This window comes from Chroicocephalus ridibundus, chromosome 29, assembly GCF_963924245.1.
Source record: "Chroicocephalus ridibundus chromosome 29, bChrRid1.1, whole genome shotgun sequence".
Classification (NCBI taxonomy): domain Eukaryota; kingdom Metazoa; phylum Chordata; class Aves; order Charadriiformes; family Laridae; genus Chroicocephalus; species Chroicocephalus ridibundus.
In genome coordinates, this window is record NC_086312.1 from 1,115,209 (window position 1) to 1,134,529 (window position 19,321).

A 19,321-nucleotide genomic window follows, 5' to 3' on the forward strand; every position below is an offset into this window, starting at 1 on the left:
GGGGGGCCGAGGCCTGCGGGGGGGGGAAAGAAAGGCCGAGGGGAGGGGGCGGGGCTGTGGGGGGGGCGAGGGGGGTGTCCCCGCCTTACCGGAGGCCGGGGGGGGGCTGCGCTGCGGCTCCGGCCGCTCCCGGTGCCGCCGCCGGTGCCGTCCCCGTCCCCGCCGCGCTCAGCGGCCATTCATTGTGCGGCAGGCGCGATCAGCCGAGCGCCGAGTGCCCGCACCGCCCGGCGCGCCACCCGCGCAGGCGCATCCCCGCCGCAGGGGCGGCCAGACGAGCGCCGAGCTCCCCCGCCCTGCCCCACCGGCGGGGAGGGGGGACACGGGGACACGCGGAGGCACCGGTATCCCCGCCCCACCCCGCGGAATCGGGACGGGATCCTCTCCTGGGATCCCCGCTTTCCTCCCCGGCACCGGGTTTCCTGGCCGCGTTAAGGGAGGGCGGAGCCTTTTCGGCCCTGGCGGGGCGCCGTCCGCTGCCGGTCACGTGACCCAGCCGCAACATGGCGGCGCCCATGTGAGGGGCGGCGCGGAGGATGCGCGGGGCGGCGCGGGCGGGTGAGCGAAAGCGGGGGGGGCACCGCGGGGGGGTGGGGGCTGTGGACACGGGGGGCGGGGCCTGAAGGGGCGTGGTCTGACGGGGCGTGGCCTGGCGGGGAGAGTTTGGGGGCGCCCGGCCTTGTCCCGCGCCACGTGTTTCGGGGGGGGGCGGGGGGGGCGTGTTGTGTGTCACCCCTCTGTGTGTCCCCCGGTCCCGTTTTGGTGGGGGGGGGCTGACTCCGACCCGGCCCGTCGGGGGGGTTCCGTGTCCCCTCCCGCCCTCCCACCATTCGCTCCCGCTTTTCGGGGCTCCCCCCGGTCTCCCCCTCCCCCTAATTCCCCCCCCTCCCCTCCCTAAACCGCCTTCCCCCCCCCCCCCCCCCCGCGTCGTTCCGGTTCAGCGTTAACCGCACCCCCCTTCCCCAGCGGCCGCCTTCAGCACCCTTCGCAGAACCGGCCAGGGCCCCCCCCGCCGCCCCCCCGCCATGGACGGGGACCCCCCCAACGCTCCGCGCCCGCCCCGGCGCGGGGGACCCCCCCGGGGCCGGCGAGACGCTGATCTCCGAGGGCCGAGCCACCATCCTCTTCCCCAGCGCCAACGAGGTCTTCTACAACCCCGTGCAGGGCTTCAACCGAGACCTGACGTGAGCGGGGCGGGGGGCGGATGGGACCGGGGGGGGGGTCCTGGGAGGATCGGGGGGGGGCGGCTCTGGGCTGCCCGGGGTTCCATGGCGTTATCCGGGGAGTTCCGGGGTGTCCTGGGAGGATCGGGGTTGGTAGGGGGGGCTCGAGGTTGTCTTATTGGGATCAAGGGGGTCGCGGGGGTGTCCCAGAGGCTCCTGGGGGGCTCTGAGGTGTCGTGGGGGGGGCCGTGGTGTTGTTCCAGGGGGCTCTGAGGTGTCCTGGGGGGATTGCGGGGGGCTCAGGGTTGTTCTAGTGGAGTCCTGGGGGGCTCTGGGGTGTCCTGGGAGGATCGGGGGGGGGTAGGGGGGGCTTGGGGTTGTCTCAGTGGGATGAAGTGGGTCGCGAGGGTGTCCCAGAGGGTCCTGAGGGGGCTCTGGGGTGTCCTGGGAGGATCGGGGGGGGGCTCTGGGCTGCCTGGGGGGGCCACGGGGTTGTTCCAGGGGGCTCTGAGGTGTCCTCGGATGATCATGGCAGGGCTCAGGGTTGTTCTAGTGGGGTCACGAGGGGGGTCGGGGGGGCCGTGGGGGGGGGTCCAGTGGGGGTTCAGGGTCACCCCCGTCCCCCTGACGCCCCACGCTCCCCCCCCCACTCAGCTGTGCCGTCATGACGGAGTTCGCTCGGCTCCAGCTGCAGCCGAAGGGGATCCGGGGTAGGTCCCGTCCTGGGGGTCCCCTGGGCTCCCCCTCGGCCCCATCCTCGGGGTCCCCATCCCCAGGGCTCTGCCACGACCCCCCCCCCCCCCTCCTTTTCCAGTCGTCCTCCCCGGAGAGGAGAAGATGGACACAGGCGGCCCCCACCCGCTGGAGGACGGTGACGGTGACACCGCGCCGGCGCCTGACGGCACCGAGGCCCCGCGGACGGCGAAGCCGGGAGAAGTGTGCGAGGTGCTGGGAGGGGGGGGAAACGCTGCTGGGGGGGAGGCGGGGGGGGGGGCTCCGCGTCCCCTCCGTCCCCCGTGGGTGGTGGGGGGGTGCGTCTCTGGCCCCCGCCTCGGCATCGCCCTCTCCCCGCAGGGGGGGCTGCGGGTGCTGGAGGCGCTGGCGGCCTCGGGGCTCCGCTCCATCCGCTTCGCCAAGGAGGTGCCGGGGCTACGGGCCGTGGTGGCCAACGACTTCTCGGCCCGGGCAGTGGAGCTGATGAGCCGCAACGTGGCCTTCAACGGGGTGGGGGACCTGGTGGCCCCCCGCATGGCCGACGCCAGGTAACACCCCTCCCCCAGACAGCCCGCCCCCCTGACACCCCCCAGGGTGCGGGACGCTGCCATTCCCCCCTCCAGCACCCTCAGGACCCCCCGTGCATGGCCCTGGTGGTCTTGCTGGGGTTCCCCCCCCGCATACTGGTCCCAGCGTCCCCACAGGGGCGGTCAGAGGGGACATTCCCCCCCCCGCCCCGCCTCAAGGAGTGCAGCCCCAAAGTGGGTCTGGTTTGCGGGGACCCCACCAGTCCTTCCCAGCGCGCACTGGGCAGATCCTGTGTGGTTTCCTGAGGGCTGGGGGGGGATTCTGGGACCCCCAGGGGGCCGGTTGGGGTCCCCATTGCTCCAGGGACCCCCCCCTTTTCCCCCCCCCCCCCCCCCCGCCCAGGATGCTGATGCACCAGTGCAAGGCGGACAGGGAGCCCTTCGACGTGATCGACCTGGACCCCTACGGCAGCCCCGCGCCCTTCCTGGACGCCGCCGTGCAGGCGGTGGGCGAAGGAGGTAAGCGGGGAGGGGGGGGGGGGCTGGGGGTGTCCCGGATGCCTGTGTCCCCCCCAGCAGCACCCTTGACCCCCCTCCCCCCGCCTAGGGCTGCTCTGCGTCACCTGCACGGACATGGGGGTGATGGCGGGGAACAGCGCCGAGACCTGCTACAGCAAATACGGGGCCGTGTCCCTCAAGGGCAAGTTCTGCCACGAGATGGTGAGTCCTCGCGGTGGTGGGGGGGGGGGTCCCGACCCGGTGAGGGGGGGGGGGGGGGGCCAGCGGGTCAGGTCCATGTGTGTGTCCCCCCCCCCGGCCCCCCCCAGGCCCTGCGCATCATCCTGCACAGCCTGGACAGCCGCGCCAACTGCTACCAGCGCTTCATCGTCCCCCTCCTCTCCGTCAGCGCCGACTTCTACATCCGCGTCTTCGTGCGGGTCTTCACGGGGCAGGCGAAGGTGAAAGCCTCGGCCAGGTGAGATGGCGGGGGGGCGGACATATAAGTGTGTGGGTGGGGGGTCTGCACCCTCCCGCTACCCCTGACCCCCCCCTCCTCCGCCGCCTTCCTTGTCCCGGCAGCAAACAAGCCCTGGTGTATCACTGCGTGGGCTGCGGCACCCACCACCTCCAGCGCCTGGGCAAGGTCACGAGCCACGGCACGGGGTACGACGGGGCGTAATCATGGGGTGGGGTGTGTGGGGGGGTGGGCTCTGTAATGGTTGGGGGGGGAGCCCCGCTCACACCTCAAGCTTTCCCCTTCCAGCTTCAAGTACGGGGCAGCCACGGGGCCGCCCGTGGGTCCCACCTGCGAGTTCTGCCAGCAGCGGCACCAGGTGGGCGCACGTCCCCTCTGTCCCCCGTCCCCTCTGAGCACCCCCCTAGCGCTGACACCCCCCCCCCCCGGCCCTGTCGCGTGTGTTGTTGTCCCCCCCCCCAGCTGGGTGGCCCCATGTGGGCTGAGCCCCTGCACGACCCGGCTTTCGTGGAGCGGGTGCTGGCGGCGCTGGAGAGGAGCCCCGGGCGCTTCCAGACGGAGGAGCGGATGCGGGGGATGCTCAGCGTCATCACCGAGGTACCGGGATGGGGACGGGGACGGGATGGGGACGGCGCAGGGAGGGGCAGAGACCAAATTTTGGGGGCTGGCGCTGACTCTGCCGCTCCCCGTGTGCCGAGGGCAGGAGCTCGGCGACGTCCCCCTCTACTACACCCTCGACAGCCTCAGCAGCACCATCCACTGCAACACCCCCTCCCTGCTGCAGGTCAGGTAAGGGCACCCCCAATCCCCCCACGGCCCCGGGAGACCCCCGATCCCCTGGGGCTGGGGCACCCCGACTCCCCCCATGGCACCCCAATACTCCCCACGCCCCCCAGGGTACCCTGAATCCCTGGGGCTGGGGCACCCCGACTCCCCGGGGCACCCCAGATCCCCTGGGAATGGGGCACCCTGAACCCCCCGTGGCCCCTTGGCACCCCCCAATCCCTGGGGCTGGGGTGCCCTCACCCCCTGCCTCCCCCAGTCCCGGGAAATCTCAAATCCCTGGGGCTGGGGCATCCCGACTGCCACCATGGCACCCCAAAACCCCCCACATCCCCAGGGTGCCCCGAATCCCCCCACAGCCCCCGGGCACCACAGATCCCCTGGGAATGGGGCACCCCGCACCCCCCACAGCCCTAGGAGACCCCGAATCCCTGGGGGTTGGGGCATTTCAAATCGCCTACAGCCCCCGGGCACCCCCTAAAGCCCCCCCACGGCCCCAGGATACCCCAAATCCCTGGGGCTGGGGCATCCCAAAAACCCACCCCCCAGACACCCCAAATCCCCTTTTTGCAGGGGGGTGGGGGAGCGTTTCCTGGGGCTTGGGCACCTCAAACTCCATCCCTCCTGTTTGGGCACCCCCAAAGGTGCTCTGCGTCAAACCTTGGGAATCCCCCCCCCCGCGCCCCATAGCCCCTGTCGTGTCCCGTCCCCCCCCAAATTCTGACCCACTGCACCACCCCCCCCGCCCCCCAGGTCCGCCCTCCTGCACGCCGGCTACCGCGTGTCGCTCTCCCACGCCTGCAAGAACGCCGTCAAGACAGACGCGCCCCCCGCCGTGCTCTGGGACGTCATGCGCTGCTGGGTGAGGACGGGGGGGCACAGGGGCACACACCACCCCCCCCATACTGCGGCCGAGCTGAATGTGTGTCTCGTCCCCCCCCCCACCCCCCGCCAGGCCAAGATCCACCCGGTGAAGCGCGAGCGACTGGCAGAGACCAGCCCGGCTTCCCGCATCCTCTCGGTGGAGCCCACGTATGACCCGGCAGAACCGCCCCCCCCCGCCCCCCGCCCCCAACCCAGGGACTGGGGGGACCCAGTGACGCCCCCCAAAACAATCCTGACCCCCCCACACCTCTTCCCCGCCAGGCTCCAGGCCTCCTTCGCCCTCCGTGACGACGCCAACCCCAGCTCCAGAAAACGGGGCTTGAAGCGGTTCCCGGAAAACCCCGAAGCCTTTTGGGGTCCCAAAGCCAGGGCCAAGGCTGGGTAAGGACCTGGGGAGGGGGGTGGGGGGGGGGTGGCTTCTCGGGTGGCTGATTGTGGGGTTGGGCTTCCAGCAGCCCCCCTCAAACCTTCTCAAAGAGCCCCCCCCCACACTCCATCTTTTGCCAGAACAGAGGATTCGGACAAAAACAACAACAAAAAAAAAGCAGGGGGAGGGAAGGGTCCCTTGTTCTGTCCTTTAGGGTGTGTGGGGGGGTAAATCTCTGTGCCCCCCCCGCCTCACCCCGCACCCCTCGCCCAGGGGTGGCATCTCTCCCTCCCTCCAGGAGAAGCGGAAGCGCCACCAGAACAAACGGACGGAGCGGACGGACGACGACAGCGGCGCCAGCCTGAAACAGTTCCCCTGCAAACGCTTCAAGGAGGTGGGTCAGGGCTGGGAGCGAGGTGGGGGGGGGGCTCTGCCCTGTCCCAGCCCCCCCCCCCATCTCACCCACCTCCTCTCCCACAGGGAAACTGCTCCCTGGGGGCTCAGTGCTGTTACTCACACGAGGGGGAGCCCCCGGCCGCCCCCCGGCCCTGACGCCGCCCCCCGCATTAAACCGTGCCTGAGAAAAAGTCTCGTGGTTTTTAATAATGCACTTATGGGGGAAAGGAGGGGGGCAGAGACACCCCCTCCCCGGCTCCGCGAGTCCAGCTGGGGCTGCTCAGAGACCCCCCCGGCCGGCTCCGGGCTCCTTGTACTGCACCGTGGCCAGGAAGGTCCTGATCTCCATGGGCTGCAGCGTGACCCGGCTCGGGTCCAGTTTGGGAACCGGCCGGGGCTGGGATGGACCTGGGAGAAGAGGGGAGGGGGTGAGGAGAGGCTGGTAACCCCCCCACAGTGCCGCCCCCCTCCGCCCCCCCAGGACCACCGCCCCCCGGTACCTGTGGCTGGGGTCCAGACCAGGCGGGAGACGGCATCGAGCGGCAGGTCGGCTCCCAGGCTCATCTCCCGCAGCGAGGTGATGGCGAAAGCCGAGAAGAGGTTCTGGCAGAGCCGGGGGGACGGAAAAAAAACCCATCAGCGACCCCCCCCCCGTGTCCACCCCACGGGTCTGGGATCGTCCCCGGGAGCCGGGACCCCCTCAAGCCAGGGACAGGCTGAGCCGTGGGGGGAGCCCGGCTGCGCGCCGGCCGTCGGTGGCTCACCAGTAGGTCGATGGTGACGGGCTGGGAGCCGTTGGCGCTCTCCCCCCTCTCAAACTGGTGCTCCAGCCGCAGCAGGAGGGTCCCGGCCTCCCACGGCGTCAGCGTCAGGAGGTGGACGTTGGGGGGCAGCTCCCGCCGCAGCCCCGAGAACTGCGGGGGGGAGAGGGTTTGGGGAGGGGTCGCCGTGGCAAACCCTCCCCCCCCACCCCGACCACCACCACCTGCATTAGCCCCCTCCCCGCCTCACCTGCCGCAGGCTGGGCTGGCCCCGGCGGTAGGACGGGCCCCCGCCAGGCGCCAGCACCGCGTAGGGCGCCATGAAAAGCTCCTGCGCCAGCAGCCGGTGCCGGTCGGCCGCCGACTCCACCGTGTCCAGGAGGACGAGGTGGCGGCCGCGGACCACCAGCCCCTGCTTGTCGGCTCCCAGCTCCAGCAGCGGCTCCCCCACGCCCCGGTTGTCGTCGTACAGGAGCCGTCGATGGACCTGGAGGGGAGGGCGGTTACGTCCCGGCGTGTCCCCACCGCCCCCGGGGACCGCCCACGCCGCGTCGTCCCCTCACCATGAGCTCCAGGGAGCCGTCGAAGATGCTGCTGCCGCCCTGCGAGCGATCCGTCAGCACCGTCAGCTGGAACTTCTTGTCCTGCGGGGGCAGGGAGGCCACACGTGTGATGAGCTCTGCCCCGGCCTCAGCCCCCCCCCCCCGCCCCGTTTCCCTGCTACCGCCCCAAAGCCGGTACCTTGATGAAGATGCGACTGTTAACGGGGTAGTAATTCCCCGCCACGGGCTCCGTCTGGCTCAGGTTCCACGTGGGACGGTAGTCGCGCCTGGGGAGGAGGCAGAGCCCAGTTATATGTGGAGGGGGGACAGGGGGTCTCGGGGGGGGGGGGCCGCAGCGAGCGCCCGGGCCGTCCCCGACCTGCGCTCCAGGATCTGCCGCCCGTTGGAGTCGGTGTAGAAGCGAGCGTCCGTCTGCAGCGTCGTCTCGAAGCGGCTGATGATCTCCTTGCCCCAACCGTCCCTGGATGAGAGACGGCGGGGGGTGAACGGGGCTGAGGGGGGGTGGGTGTGTGCGCTCCCACGGGGACACCCCCCCATCCCCAGGGGCTCCCCCGTCCCCAACTCACGCCACGGGGATGGGCCCCACCGTCCACTCCAGCTCCACGTAGGGCTGCCCCGCGTGGAGCCGCACCACCTGGGAGCACCACGAGGAGAAGTTCTGGTGGACCTCCTGCACCAGCGCGTTCTGCCGGGGACACGGAAGGGGCTCAGCACCCCCGGGGATGCCCCCGGGGACGTCCCCTCCCTGCCAGGGACACCGTCCCCACCACCCACCTTCACCAGGTACGTGGAGACCCGCTTGGAGCCGGAGACGGGGATGGGCTCGGAGCTGTTGGGGCGGAAGATGTAGGCGCCCGAGGCCTGGTCGCTCTCATCGTTGCCGGCGCTGGCGTTGTACCTGGGGCGAGAGGAGGAGGAAGAGGAGGAGGAGGAGGAGGAGGAGGAGGAGGAGGAAGGTCCTGCAGGAAGGACCCAGGTGTCCAGATCCCACCAGTGCTCACCAGTAGAAGCTCTGGAAGACGGGCAGCGAGATGCTCTTGTCCAGGTTCTGGATCTCCTTCAGGTGCCCGGTGACGGGGTCGAAGAGCACCCGGACGTGCTGCGGGTCGAGCATCAGCCCCCGTCCCCGTTCGGCCCCTTCCCGTCACCCCAGCACTGGTTTAACTGGGACAACGGAGGCGCGACTCCACCGGGGGCTTCACGCCGTGGGTTTCCCCCCGCCAGGGACCGACTCCAGCCCTGAGGATCCCGTAGGGAAAGATCCCAAACCGCATCCGAGAGGGGAAGGCGTCCCCTGCCAGCGGGACCGTACCTCGTTATGGATCTCCCGGGGCTGCGGTGACACCGTGGTCCGGTGGGGGGACACGGGGGGGTCCCCGTGGCTCAGCCGGGAGACGGTGAAGGTGCTGAAGCCCAGGGGGGGTGCGGATGCCTGGAAGAGGAGCTCCCGCGTGGCGCCGCCGTCCCCACGCAGCCGGCGGGTGAAGTTGGAGACGGGGACGACCTGGGGACAAGCAAAGAGGGTCAGGGGGGGCCGTGGGGGGGGGACGACGGGACGCGGGGGCTGCCCCAGGCTCACCTCGCTGGGTACGGGCTGGCCCTGGGGGTCTGTCACCGCGTAGGACCCTCCGTTGACCGGCAACCGGATGGGCCAGGACACGGGACGGCCCAGGGGGTTGTAGAGGATGACGGTGAACTGCGGCGTGGGGGGGGGACACACAACAGAAGGACGAGGAGCGTTAGCGCCGCCGGGACCCCACAGACGCCCCCCTCCAGCCCCCCAGGGAGGTGCTCACGCGACCGGCCGCCTCCGTCAGGGGACAGACGCTGACGTTGAGGGCGTTGCAGAAGATGAAGTTCTCCTTGTGGCCGCTGAGGCTGGCCAGGGCGTTGGCCACCAGGAGCTGCCGGGAGCGAGGGACGGTCACACGGCACGGCCGGTAACGAGGGGCGCTCATTAGCTCATCCCCCCCGCAACAAGCCGCGGCCACCAGCTCCCATCCTCCGGCCGCCCAGGCTCCAGCTCGTCCCCAAAACGCGGGCAAGGGGCTCGTCCCCAAGACGGCCACCAGCTCCCGTCCCCCCCAGACACCAGTTTGCCCCATGGACACGATGCTGGTTTACCCCCAGACTGACGCCCTGGCCCCACACCCCCGAATCCCCCTTTTTTCCCCCCCAAAAAACAGGCAGCCGGGCCCTACCTGGCAGCTCTCCCACCCCGCCGCCAGCTGCCTGGCGTAGTCATCGGCCACGTGCTGCTTCTCGGTGCCGCTCACGGCATCGTGGTGCTGGGCCACAGCCACGGCTTCGCCTGCTGGGAAGGGCCAGGGTCAGGGGGGTGTCAGGGACATCCCGGCGGGGGTCCCCGAGGGTCCCACGCTGGCGCTTACGGAGCACAGAGCTGTCCCCGAGCCCGTAGGGACCTTCCCGCGACGCCGGCCCGGCCAAAGCCTCCAGCTGGCTGCAGATCTGCGGGGAGGGAAGGGAGGGTCGGGGAGGGGGGACACCGGAGACGGCGATGGCGGGGGGGACACACACCGGAGACCGGGAAGGCCGGGATGGGGGAGAATTTTGGTGTCAAACCTGGAGAAAGTTGTTGCTGAGGCGCTCGTAGCGCTTGAAGGCGGGTCGGCTGGTGAAATATCCCGTCCAGAACTGATGGGGACCATCCGCGTAGGGGAAGAAGTCGTCCGTCTTCAGGGACCTGCGGGGAAAGCCGGGCTGCGTCCGTCCGTCCCGCCCAGATGCCTGGGGTCCCCCCGTGCCCCCCCTTGAGCCTCACCAGGAGAGGTTGGCCCGGTGCAGCTCCCAGAGGTAGCAGGAGGGTGTGGAGTAGAGGACGTGGACGCGGCTGCCGTTGGCTTGCTGGAAAAGCCGGGGAGGGGGTGAGATGGGGCGAGGAGAAGTGGGGGGGGGGGGCGGACACAGAGTCGGGGGGGGGACACCCCGCTGACCCTGGCGTTGACGTGGGCGATGAGCTTGTCCATGTTCTTGAACCACAGGTTGGCGTTCTCGTACTGGAAGTCGGAGCCCATCGTCATGATGATGTGGTTGGTGCGGTAGCGCTCAGCCTTGGGAGGGGGGTGGCGGGGGGGACACACACAGGTCAGCACCCCCCTTCCCGGGGGGATCCCAGCGTCCAGGAACCCTCCACCCACCCCAAGGACCCCCCACCCCACCACCGCCCGGGGGCACCCGACCTGGCTGGTGGCGATCTGCAGGAAGGTGGTGACGATGTCGTCCACGTTGTTCTCCTCGCTGTCCTCGTCCACCACGGGGGGGTCGGAGCAGAGCTGGTCCCAGCAGAACCCCGAGGGGGGGTTGTAGACGTTGGGGAGGATGCCTGGGGATGGGGACACCGTCAGCCCGGGGATGGGGACGGCCCTGGGGACCTGGGGGACAAGGTGAAGGACAGGAGACCTGGGCTGGGGACAGGGACACCGTCAGCCTGGGGATGGGGACGGCCCTGGGGACAAGGTGAAGGACAGGAGACCTGGGCTGGGGACAGGGACACTGTCAGCCCGGGGATGGGGACGGCCCTGGGGACCTGGGGGACAAGGTCAGGGACAGGAGACCTGGGCTGGGGACAGGGACGGCCCTGGGGACAAGGTGAAGGACAGGAGACCTGGGCTGGGGACAGGGACACCCTCAGCCTGGGGATGGGGACAGCCCTGGGGACGTCGGGGACAAGGTCAGGGACAGGAGACCTGTGCTGGGGACAACCCTGAGGACATGGGGGGACAAGGTGAAGGACAGGAGACCTGGGCTGGGGACAGGGTTAGGACCAAGTGGATGGAGAACGGGGCCAGCCCTGGGGACAAGGGAAAGTCCACGAGGGGACCCAGAGGACGGTGACATCCCCAGGGTGGGGGCGATGTCCCAGGAGGGGACAGCAGACCTGGGAAGGGGCAGAGGGACAGCGGGGACGGGTCACCCTCGGGAGGGGGAGGGGACAGGGGAGGGCTCAAGGGAGAGGTGACACCCAGCAGGACACCCCAGGGGAGGGCCAGCCCCCAGGAGGGGTTGCGGGGGGGGGACAATGACACACGCACGGGGACACCCGAGGGACCCCCAGCCCTGTCCCACCGGTGAAGATGTCGGCGGCGGGGGGGGGCAGGTTCCCGCTCGCCCTCCACAGCAGCTCCATCTCCCGCAGCCGCTCCCGCGTCTCCTTGTCCTGGTGGTCCACGCGCCCCACGAAGAGCCCGTCGTAGCCCATCTTGGCGGGGGGGGGGACACACACACAGGGAAAAGGAGGGGGTCAGCCCGGCCGCTGGGGTCCCCCGCCACGCTTTGAGGGGGGGTGGGAAGGGAAGGGAAAGGGGGGGGGCTCCCACCTGGGCGAAGATGGCGGCCAGCTGCCGGGAGTGGCCGAAGGGGTCGATCTGCCAGGCCACCCGGGGGGTGCCGCAGCCCCCCAGCTCCCGGCGCAGGAAGCGGCGGCCCAGGGCCAGCTGCTCGAGGGCCGGCGCGTAGTGGGCGGCCGCCTCGTCGCTCATGCACCAGCCCCCCCCCACCATCTCCAGCCGCCCTGCAGGGACATGGCGGGGGGGGGGGGGGCTTGGGGACATGAAGCACCCCCGAGTACCTTGGGGGGCACCTCAGGGCCCCCCCCAGCCTCTGTGTCCCCTCAGAGGGACATCCCCGTGACCCCCCCCCCGGCCCCGCAGCCACTTCACCCTGGTCCCACTCCATGTCCCCTGTGCTCGTGTCCCCCTCAGGGACACCCCAGTACCCCCCCCCGATGCTCGTGTCCTCCAAGGACACCCAAGTGTCCCCCTGTGTCCCCAGGGACACCCCAATCCCCCACCCCCATGACCCCCTGTGCCCCCAAGGACACCCCAATCCCCCCCCCATGTCCCCGTGTGCCCCCAAGGACACCTGAATGCCCCCCCACCGTGTCCCCGTGTGCCCCCAAGGACACCTGAATGCCCCCCCACCGTGTCCCTGTGTGCCCCCAAGGACACCCCAATCCCCCCCCATAACCCCCTGTGCCCCCAAGGACACCCCAATCCCCCCCCATGACCCCCTGTGCCCCCAAGGACACCCCAATCCCCCCCCCATGTCCCCATGTGCCCCCAAGAACACCTGAATGCCCCCCCACCGTGTCCCCGTGTGCCCCCAAGGACACCCCAATCCCCCCCCATGTCCCCGTGTGCCCCCAAGGACACCTGAATGCCCCCCCACCGTGTCCCCGTGTGCCCCCAAGGACACCCCAATCCCCCCCCCACGTGTCCCCAGGGACACCCCAATCCCCCCCCATGTCCCCGTGTGCCCCCAAGGACACCCCAATCCCCCCCGCCATGTGCCCCCAAGGACACTTCCATCCCCCACCCCCACGTCCCAGTGTGCACCCCATGACCCCCAGGGACACCCCAGTCCCCCCCTTGTGCGCCCCCATAGCCACGTCCTCCTCCAGGGACACCCCCCACGTCCCTCCCAGCAGCAGCCACCCCCCCCTCGGGGACACGTGTGTCCCGTCACCCCCCCGGCCCCCACCTTGCTCGACGAGCTGGCGCACGGTGCGGCGCGTGGCCTCGTCCTGCTGCCGCCACCAGCGGGCCAGGAAGGCCACCTCGGCATAGACGAAGCGGCGGGAGGGGTTGGCCACCAGCTGGGCCACCACCGAGTCCAGGATGTACTGCACCCCCGCGTGCTGCACCTCGTTACGCACTGGGGGGGGGACAGGAAACGTCACCCAGCAGCACCGTGACAGGTTGGCGGGGGGGGGTACAGGGACACAATAGGGGACAGGAGGCCGCAGCGGCGTCTGCGGGGACGCAGGTGACATCTGGGGGTTGTGGGGTGTCACAGAATGGGGGGGGGGGGGGGGGCAAGGTCACAGCAGCATCCAGGGGATGTTGGGGGAGGGGATAGAGGAAGGTCCAGGGGACACAGGGGGGACACAGAAGGGTGCAGGGGACCCAGCACCGTCCCAGGAGGGATAAACAAGCAGTAAAATGGGGTTGCGACACCGTGCCGGGGACAGCGGGCGGAAAACAGGGCCGTTGTCCCCGTCCCAAGGCCAGGATTTGTCCCTCTGTCCCCAACCCGCCCCCCCCCCCCCCCCGCCCATCCCTGTCACTCGTCACCCCTTCGCCCCCACGCCGAGCGTCACCTCTGCCCCCACAGCGGCCTTGCAGGCGTCACCTCCGTCCCCGCAGCCGCTACAGTGGCCTTGGGGACATCGGTGGCCTTGGGGACGTCACCGCCCCACCCCAGGGACTGTGTGTGTCGTTCCCCCCCCCCCCCAGCGGTGGCGGGGGCACCCACCTCCGTAGAAGTACTGCTCCACCGTCTTGAGCCACCCCACGTCATCGTGGGTGTGGGGCACCAGGTGGACGTTGAGGAGGTCGAGGCGCGTGGGGGGACACGACTGCGGGCGCCAGGGGAGTCTCTGGGGGCTCGTACGGGGCTGTGCACACCCCCCGCATCCCCCCTTCCTCCCCCCCAGTCCCCTTCAGGCACCCCAAATCCTCCTCTTCCTCCCACAGGGCCCCCATCCCAGCCCCTCCCCAGTGCTCCCGGTCCCAGCCTGCGCCAGACCCCCATCCCTTCCCCAGGCCCAAACTGCCCCAGATTCCCCCTCCCAGACCCCCGCTGCTCCCCCCATCTGACCTTTCCCACCTCCCCCAGTCCGATCCACGTTTCCCCAGTTCCCTTCACCCTCTCCCAGTATCCCACCTCCCTCCTCCCAGTCTCCCCCCAGTTCCTCCGGGGTTCCCAGCTCCCCGACTACCACCTCACCCAGCTTCCCAGTTCCCCCCAGCCTCTCCCAGTCCCTGTTTTCTCAGCGTCCCGGTCTCTCCCGGTGCCCCCAGTGCACCCCAGTGCCCCCAGTGCCGCCCAGTTCCGCTAGTTCCTCCCAGTTCCTCTTTCCCCAGGACGCTCCGGTGCCCTCCCAGCCTCTCCCGGTCCCTCCCCGGCCTCTCCCGGTCCTTCCCCAGCATCTCCCGGCCTCTCCCCGGCCCCGTTTCCCCGTCCCCACCTGGTACCCGCAGCCCCGCGGCCGCCGCCGCCCCGAGCAGCACCAGCAGCGCCGCCGCCCCGGGCACCGCCATGACGCTCGCGGGCACGGTCATGTGACCGCCCGTTCACATGACTCGGGAGGGGAGGGGGGGGGCTCCCCGGGCCCGCCCCTCTTTCTGGGCAAGCCAATGAACGGCGAGGGGTGTAACAGACGGCGGTGACATAACGGACCGCCGCCAATGAGAAGGAGGGCTGGCTATGATTGACAGCGCGAGTCCCGCCTCCCTCGGGCGTCGGCAACCAACGGCCCCTTCCGCGGCGGGAAAACGCCCGGCAGCCAATGACGCGTGGCGGCTCTCAAAACCCCGCCCCCGCCGGGCCGTGGTTGGCGAAGAGCGAGAGACGGGCAGGTCTGCCCTCCAATGGGGCGTCGAGGAGCCGGGCCCCTCACGGAGGCGATGGCGGTGCTGAGGGGAGGCCTCGGCTCGGGCTGCCCCCGGGGCTCTCCTCAGACCCCCGGGATTCCCCTCACACATCCCCGGGGCTCCCTTCAGGCCTCCCCCAGTCTCTTCTCAGACCCCTGGGGCTCCCCTTGGACCCCCTCGCCTCCCCTCAGACCCCTTGGGCCGCCCTCAGCACCCCTGGGGCTCCCCTCAGCCCCCCAGCTTCCCCTCAGCACCCATCAGGGTCCCCTCAGCCCCCCCGCGTTTCCCTTAGACCCCCCCTGGGGCTCTCCTCAGACCTCCCCAGTCTCCCCTCGGACCCCCCCCAGCCTCCCCTTGGAACCCCCCCGGTCCTCCCAGCCCTCACACTCCATCGCTCCCCTCTGACTCCTGCCACCTCCACCCACCATTCCTCCCCCCGATTCCCCCCGAGCCCGGGGGTCCATCCCCCCGCCATCCGCCCGCCGATGCCGCAGCTCTGAACAGGATCCACCCACTCAGGTACGAGCAAACCACGATGACCACGAGCTCTGCCCCAGCATCCGCCTTTATTGTCCCGGCCCCGACGCAACCCGTCGCCTCCCCTCCAATGAGCGAACGATGCCGGCCGTCACCAGGGGGGGGACATGGGCTGGGGGTTCTGCAGGTAGGACATCACCACGGCCGAGATGGAGAGCCTGGAGGCGGGAAGAGACACCAGCCCGGGCTTCAGAGACCCCCGCAAACCCGGGACTGTCTCCCCGCTGTCCCCTCCACAGGGGATGCAGCACCCCGGGGCCGGACCCGGCGCCGCTGGCACTCACATGAAGCTGCTCATCATCTGCTTGGTGTCCTCAGAGCTGCGGGAGTTGGCGAAGCTGATGAAGGAGCAGTAGACGGCGATCCAGGCGCACCACTTCAGCTGCGGGTGGAGGGGTACAGCATGAGGACACCCTGGGGATGGCCCCTGTCCCCCCTGACTGCCCTGGGGACAGCCCTTGTCCCCCTGTGCCCCCTGGGGATGGCCCCTGTCCCCTCTGACTACCCTGGGGATGGCCCCTGTCCCCCCTGACTGCCCTGGGGACGGCCCTTGTCCCCCTGTGCCCCCTGGGGATGGCCCCTGTCCCCCCTGACTGCCCTGGGGACAGCCCTTGTCCCCCTGTGCCCCCTGGGGATGGCCCCTGTCCCCTCTGACTACCCTGGGGATGGCCCCTGTCCCCCCTGACTGCCCTGGGGACGGCCCTTGTCCCCCTGTGCCCCCTGGGAATGGCCCCTGTCCCCCCTGACTGCCCTGGGGATGGCCCTTGTCCCCCTGTGCCCCCTGGGGATGGTCTCTGTCCCCTCTGACCACCCTGAGGATGGCCCCTGTCCCCCCTGAGGATGGCCCTTGTCCCCCTGAATGCCCTGGGAATGCTCTCTGTCCCCATAAACCCCCATGGGGATGGCCCTTGTCCCCTCTGACCCCCCCCGGGGACAGTTCTTGCCCCTCTGAACCCCCTGGGGATGGTCCCTGTCTTCCCTGAGACCCCTGGGGACAGTCCCTGTCCTTCCAAACGCCCTGGGGAAGGCCCCTGTGCCCCCCTTGTCCACCTCAAAATCCCCTGGGGCTGGCCCCTCTCCCCCTGACCCCCACTTAGGGACAGCCCCTGTCCCCCCCTTGCCCCATAACCACCCCAACCCCCCCCCGAGGACGGTCCCAGCGCCCCCGTGGCCCTCGGCCACCCCAGAGCCCCCCCAGGGACCATCCCCAAACCCCAAAATACCATCCCACCGCCCAACCTGGAGCCCCCCCCGCCCTGGGCAGGTGCCCCCGGGCCCCGGAGCCCCCACCTTGAGCATGAGCCCGCACATGCTGAAGACCATCCCCAGCAGGTTCATGTAGTCGGGCGTGGGGTCCTCCAGCGCCGGGTTGGTCTCGGTGGCCGGTGGCTTGTACCTGGGGACGGCGCCGTCAGGCGGGAGGGGGACACGGTTCCTCCTCCTGGTCCCCTCCGGGTTCTCCCCTGCCGGTTGTCCCCCGGTTCTCCCTGCCAGTTCCCCGCTCCCGGTCGCCCCCCGGTTCCCCCCGCCGGTTCCCCCCCTCCCGGTCGCCCCCCAGTTCTCTCCCCCCGGTTCCCCTCTCAGTTCCCCCCTCCCAGCCCTCCCCTGCCCGGTTCCTCCTCCGGGTCACCCCCCGGTTTCCCCCTCCCGGTCCTCCCATGGTCCCCTCCCGGTTCCCCCCTCCCGCTCGCCCCCCGGTTCTCCCTCCCGGTCGCCCCCCGGCCCCACCTGGCCACCCGCGCCGGCCGCCGCGGGTCCGCCATGCCGCCCCGCCGCCCGCTTCCGCCGCCGCCGCCGGAAGAGGTCCCGTTCCGGTCCCCAGTGCCGGCTCCGGCTGCCCGGTCCCCGCCATGGCCTTCCCGCGGCCCCGGCCCGCCCGCCCCGAGCTGCCGCGGCAGCGGGTGCGGACGCTGCAGTGCGGGCAGGGCGCGGTGCGGGCCGTCCGCTTCAACGGTGGGGCCGTGGGGGGGGACACGGGGACCGGGGGGGCCAAGGGGGGACCCGGACCCCTTCCCGGGGCGGAGAACGGGGACCTGCGCCCAATCCCGGGGAAATAACGGGGATCCGGTCCCCATCCCGGGGACCCCCGACTCCTTGATCCCATCCCGGGGGGGGGGGGGCGGGAACGGGGACCTGTGCCCCATCCCGGGGACCCCCAACTCCTTGATCCCATCCCAGGGATCCCCGAATCCTTGATTCCATCCCGGGGGGGTAACGCGGACCTGGGCGCCATCTGGGGACCCCCAACTCCTTGATCCCATCCCGGGGGAGGGAAACGGGGACCCGTGCCCCGTCCTGGGGACCCCTAACTCCTTGATCCCATCCCGGGGCCCCCCAACTGCTTGATCCAATCCCGGGGGGGGGAACAGGGACCCACATACCATCCCCGGGGGAGCGGAAACGGGGACACGTGCCCCATCCTGGGGCCCCCCAACTCCTTGATCCCCTCATGGGGGATTAAGTGGGGGGGGGGGGGGGGGGGGGGCACTTCCAGTCCCCATCCAGGGGGGGAGGAACGGGCACACGGGCTCCTCTCCCTGGGGCAGAATTAGGGACCACAGTTCTGGGGAGGGGGGGTGTCGATTTGGGGTGCTGGGGGGGGTCACCTCAGCCCCCCCGCCTCCCCAGTGGATGGGAACTACTGCCTGACCTGCGGCAGCGACAAGACCCTGAAGCTCTGGAACCCGCACAAGGGCACGGCGCTGCGCACCTACCAGGGGCACGGCTACGAGGTGCTGGACGCCGCCGGGTAAGGGGCCGCGGGGGGCTGCAGGGACCCCCCCCACCCCTTGGGGACCCCCCCAGCCTCGCTGACGGGGCGCCCTGGCTCCCCCCTCCCCAGCTCCTTCGACAACAGCCAGCTCTGCTCCTGCGGGGCCGACAAGACCGTGGCACTGTGGGACGTGGCCACCGGGCAAGTGATCCGCAAGTACCGGGGACACGCAGGGGTGAGGACACAGGCCGGGGGGGGGGACACACACCAAGGGTGGGGGGGCTCTGGGCGGATGCCTGGGGGTCCCTGCAGGGCGCTGACTCCCTGCTTCTCCCGCAGAAAGTGAACTGCGTGCAATTCAATGAGGAGGCCACCATCATCGTGTCCGGTAAGGGAGCAGTCTTGGGGGGGGCCTGGCCAGCACCAGAGCCGCCCCCCAATACCCCCTTTTCTCCCCGTTTCCCCCGCGACACCCCCTTTTTCTCTCATTTCCCCCCTGACACCCCCTTTTTCTGCCCCCCCCCAGGCTCTATCGACTCCACCGTGCGGTGCTGGGACTGCCGCTCCCGCCGCCCCGACCCCGTCCAGGTCCTGGATGAGGCCAAGGACGGCGTCTCCAGCGTGAAGGTCTCCGACCACGAGATCCTCTCAGGGTGAGGGACGGGGACACGCTCCGGGGGGTCGGGGACACGCTCGGCGGGGGGGGAACGGGGCCCCCCAGCACTAACACCCCCTCCTCTCTGCAGCTCCGTGGACGGCCGCGTCCGGCGCTACGACCTGCGCGCCGGCCAGCTCTTCTCCGACTACATAGGGAGTGAGTGAGGGGATGCGGGATGCCACCGGGGGGCGTCCCAAGGTTGGGGGGGGCTCCCGGGACACCCCCAAACTCCCGCCCGCCCCCAGGCCCCATCACCAGCGTCTGCTTCAGCAAGGACGGGCAGTGCGTCCTGGCCGCCAGCCTGGACTCCACCCTGCGCCTGCTGGACAAGGAGACGGGGGAGCTGCTGGGCGAGTACGAGCCCCCTCCCCACAGCCCTACGACCCCTCCAGGGGGCTTTGGGGGGGGTCCTCGCCTCACCCCCATCGTGTGTGTCCCCCCTCCCCGCAGGTACACGGGCCACCGCAGCACGGCGTACCGGCTAGACTGCGTCCTGAGCGAGCAGGACACGCACGTGGGCAGCGCCTCCGAGGACGGACGTGTCTATTTCTGGGACCTGGTGGAGGTGAGCGGGCAACGGGGGGGCGTCGACACTGTGCTTTGTGGGTCCCAAGGACCCCCCCCCACCTCACGTGTCTGCGTGTCCCCCCCTCGCAGGGCTCGCTGGCGCTCAGCCTGGCCGTGGGCCGCGGCGTGGTGCAGTCCCTCTCCTTCCACCCGACCCTGCCCTGCCTGCTGGCGGCCACCGAGGGCCAGCTCCAGCTCTGGCGCGAGGACACCTTCCAGCCCGAGGGGGACGCCGCCCCGTGAGGCGGGTTTTTTGGGGTGGCCCCCACTTGCACCCCCCCTCCCTCCTCCCCGCTAACGAGGAATAAACCCGCGGT

General features: G+C 70.8%; 5 protein-coding genes across 5 annotated transcripts in view; 2 read left to right on the forward strand and 3 right to left on the reverse strand.

Moving 5' to 3' along the window:
• NACC1 (nucleus accumbens associated 1) overlaps positions 1–252 on the reverse strand; it is a 6,517-nt gene extending 6,265 nt beyond the window's left edge. The window contains 1 exon segment of the mRNA XM_063318897.1: positions 90–252. The gene's annotated coding sequence lies outside the window, so the exon portion shown is untranslated.
• Positions 253–503: 251 nt separating this feature from the next.
• Positions 504–6,020, forward strand: TRMT1 (tRNA methyltransferase 1). The gene is made up of 17 exons (XM_063318961.1): positions 504–517; positions 942–1,184; positions 1,818–1,873; positions 1,978–2,108; positions 2,238–2,425; positions 2,808–2,923; positions 3,012–3,124; positions 3,232–3,380; positions 3,485–3,568; positions 3,669–3,738; positions 3,843–3,977; positions 4,084–4,169; positions 4,917–5,025; positions 5,119–5,195; positions 5,310–5,429; positions 5,689–5,809; positions 5,896–6,020. The coding sequence occupies exons 1-17, from the start codon at positions 504–506 to the stop codon at positions 5,965–5,967; spliced, it is 1,884 nt and encodes a 627-aa protein (XP_063175031.1). The 3' UTR covers positions 5,968–6,020.
• On the reverse strand, positions 5,986–14,213 carry MAN2B1 (mannosidase alpha class 2B member 1; the record flags this gene model as incomplete). Its single annotated transcript, XM_063318962.1, has 24 exons — positions 5,986–6,219; positions 6,312–6,414; positions 6,576–6,725; positions 6,823–7,059; positions 7,136–7,216; positions 7,314–7,401; positions 7,494–7,595; positions 7,702–7,820; positions 7,910–8,033; positions 8,137–8,234; positions 8,448–8,639; positions 8,715–8,831; positions 8,932–9,039; positions 9,337–9,446; positions 9,526–9,604; positions 9,719–9,839; positions 9,918–10,000; positions 10,090–10,206; positions 10,336–10,478; positions 11,222–11,354; positions 11,473–11,666; positions 12,635–12,808; positions 13,409–13,511; positions 14,124–14,213. Coding segments are annotated over 24 exons (2,994 nt in total), but the record flags the coding sequence as incomplete, so codon positions are not given.
• A 944-nt stretch (positions 14,214–15,157) lies between these two features.
• On the reverse strand, positions 15,158–16,829 carry WDR83OS (WD repeat domain 83 opposite strand). The gene is made up of 4 exons (XM_063318963.1): positions 16,795–16,829; positions 16,357–16,462; positions 15,351–15,448; positions 15,158–15,224 (listed from the first exon to the last, which is right to left on the reverse strand). The coding sequence occupies exons 1-4, from the start codon at positions 16,827–16,829 to the stop codon at positions 15,158–15,160; spliced, it is 306 nt and encodes a 101-aa protein (XP_063175033.1).
• WDR83 (WD repeat domain 83) lies at positions 16,799–19,321 on the forward strand. Its single transcript, XM_063318901.1, has 9 exons — positions 16,799–17,019; positions 17,695–17,815; positions 17,909–18,014; positions 18,119–18,167; positions 18,306–18,432; positions 18,526–18,593; positions 18,683–18,791; positions 18,888–19,002; positions 19,095–19,321. Exons 1-9 carry the CDS (start codon positions 16,917–16,919, stop codon positions 19,245–19,247), a joined length of 951 nt encoding a protein of 316 aa, XP_063174971.1. The 5' UTR covers positions 16,799–16,916; the 3' UTR covers positions 19,248–19,321.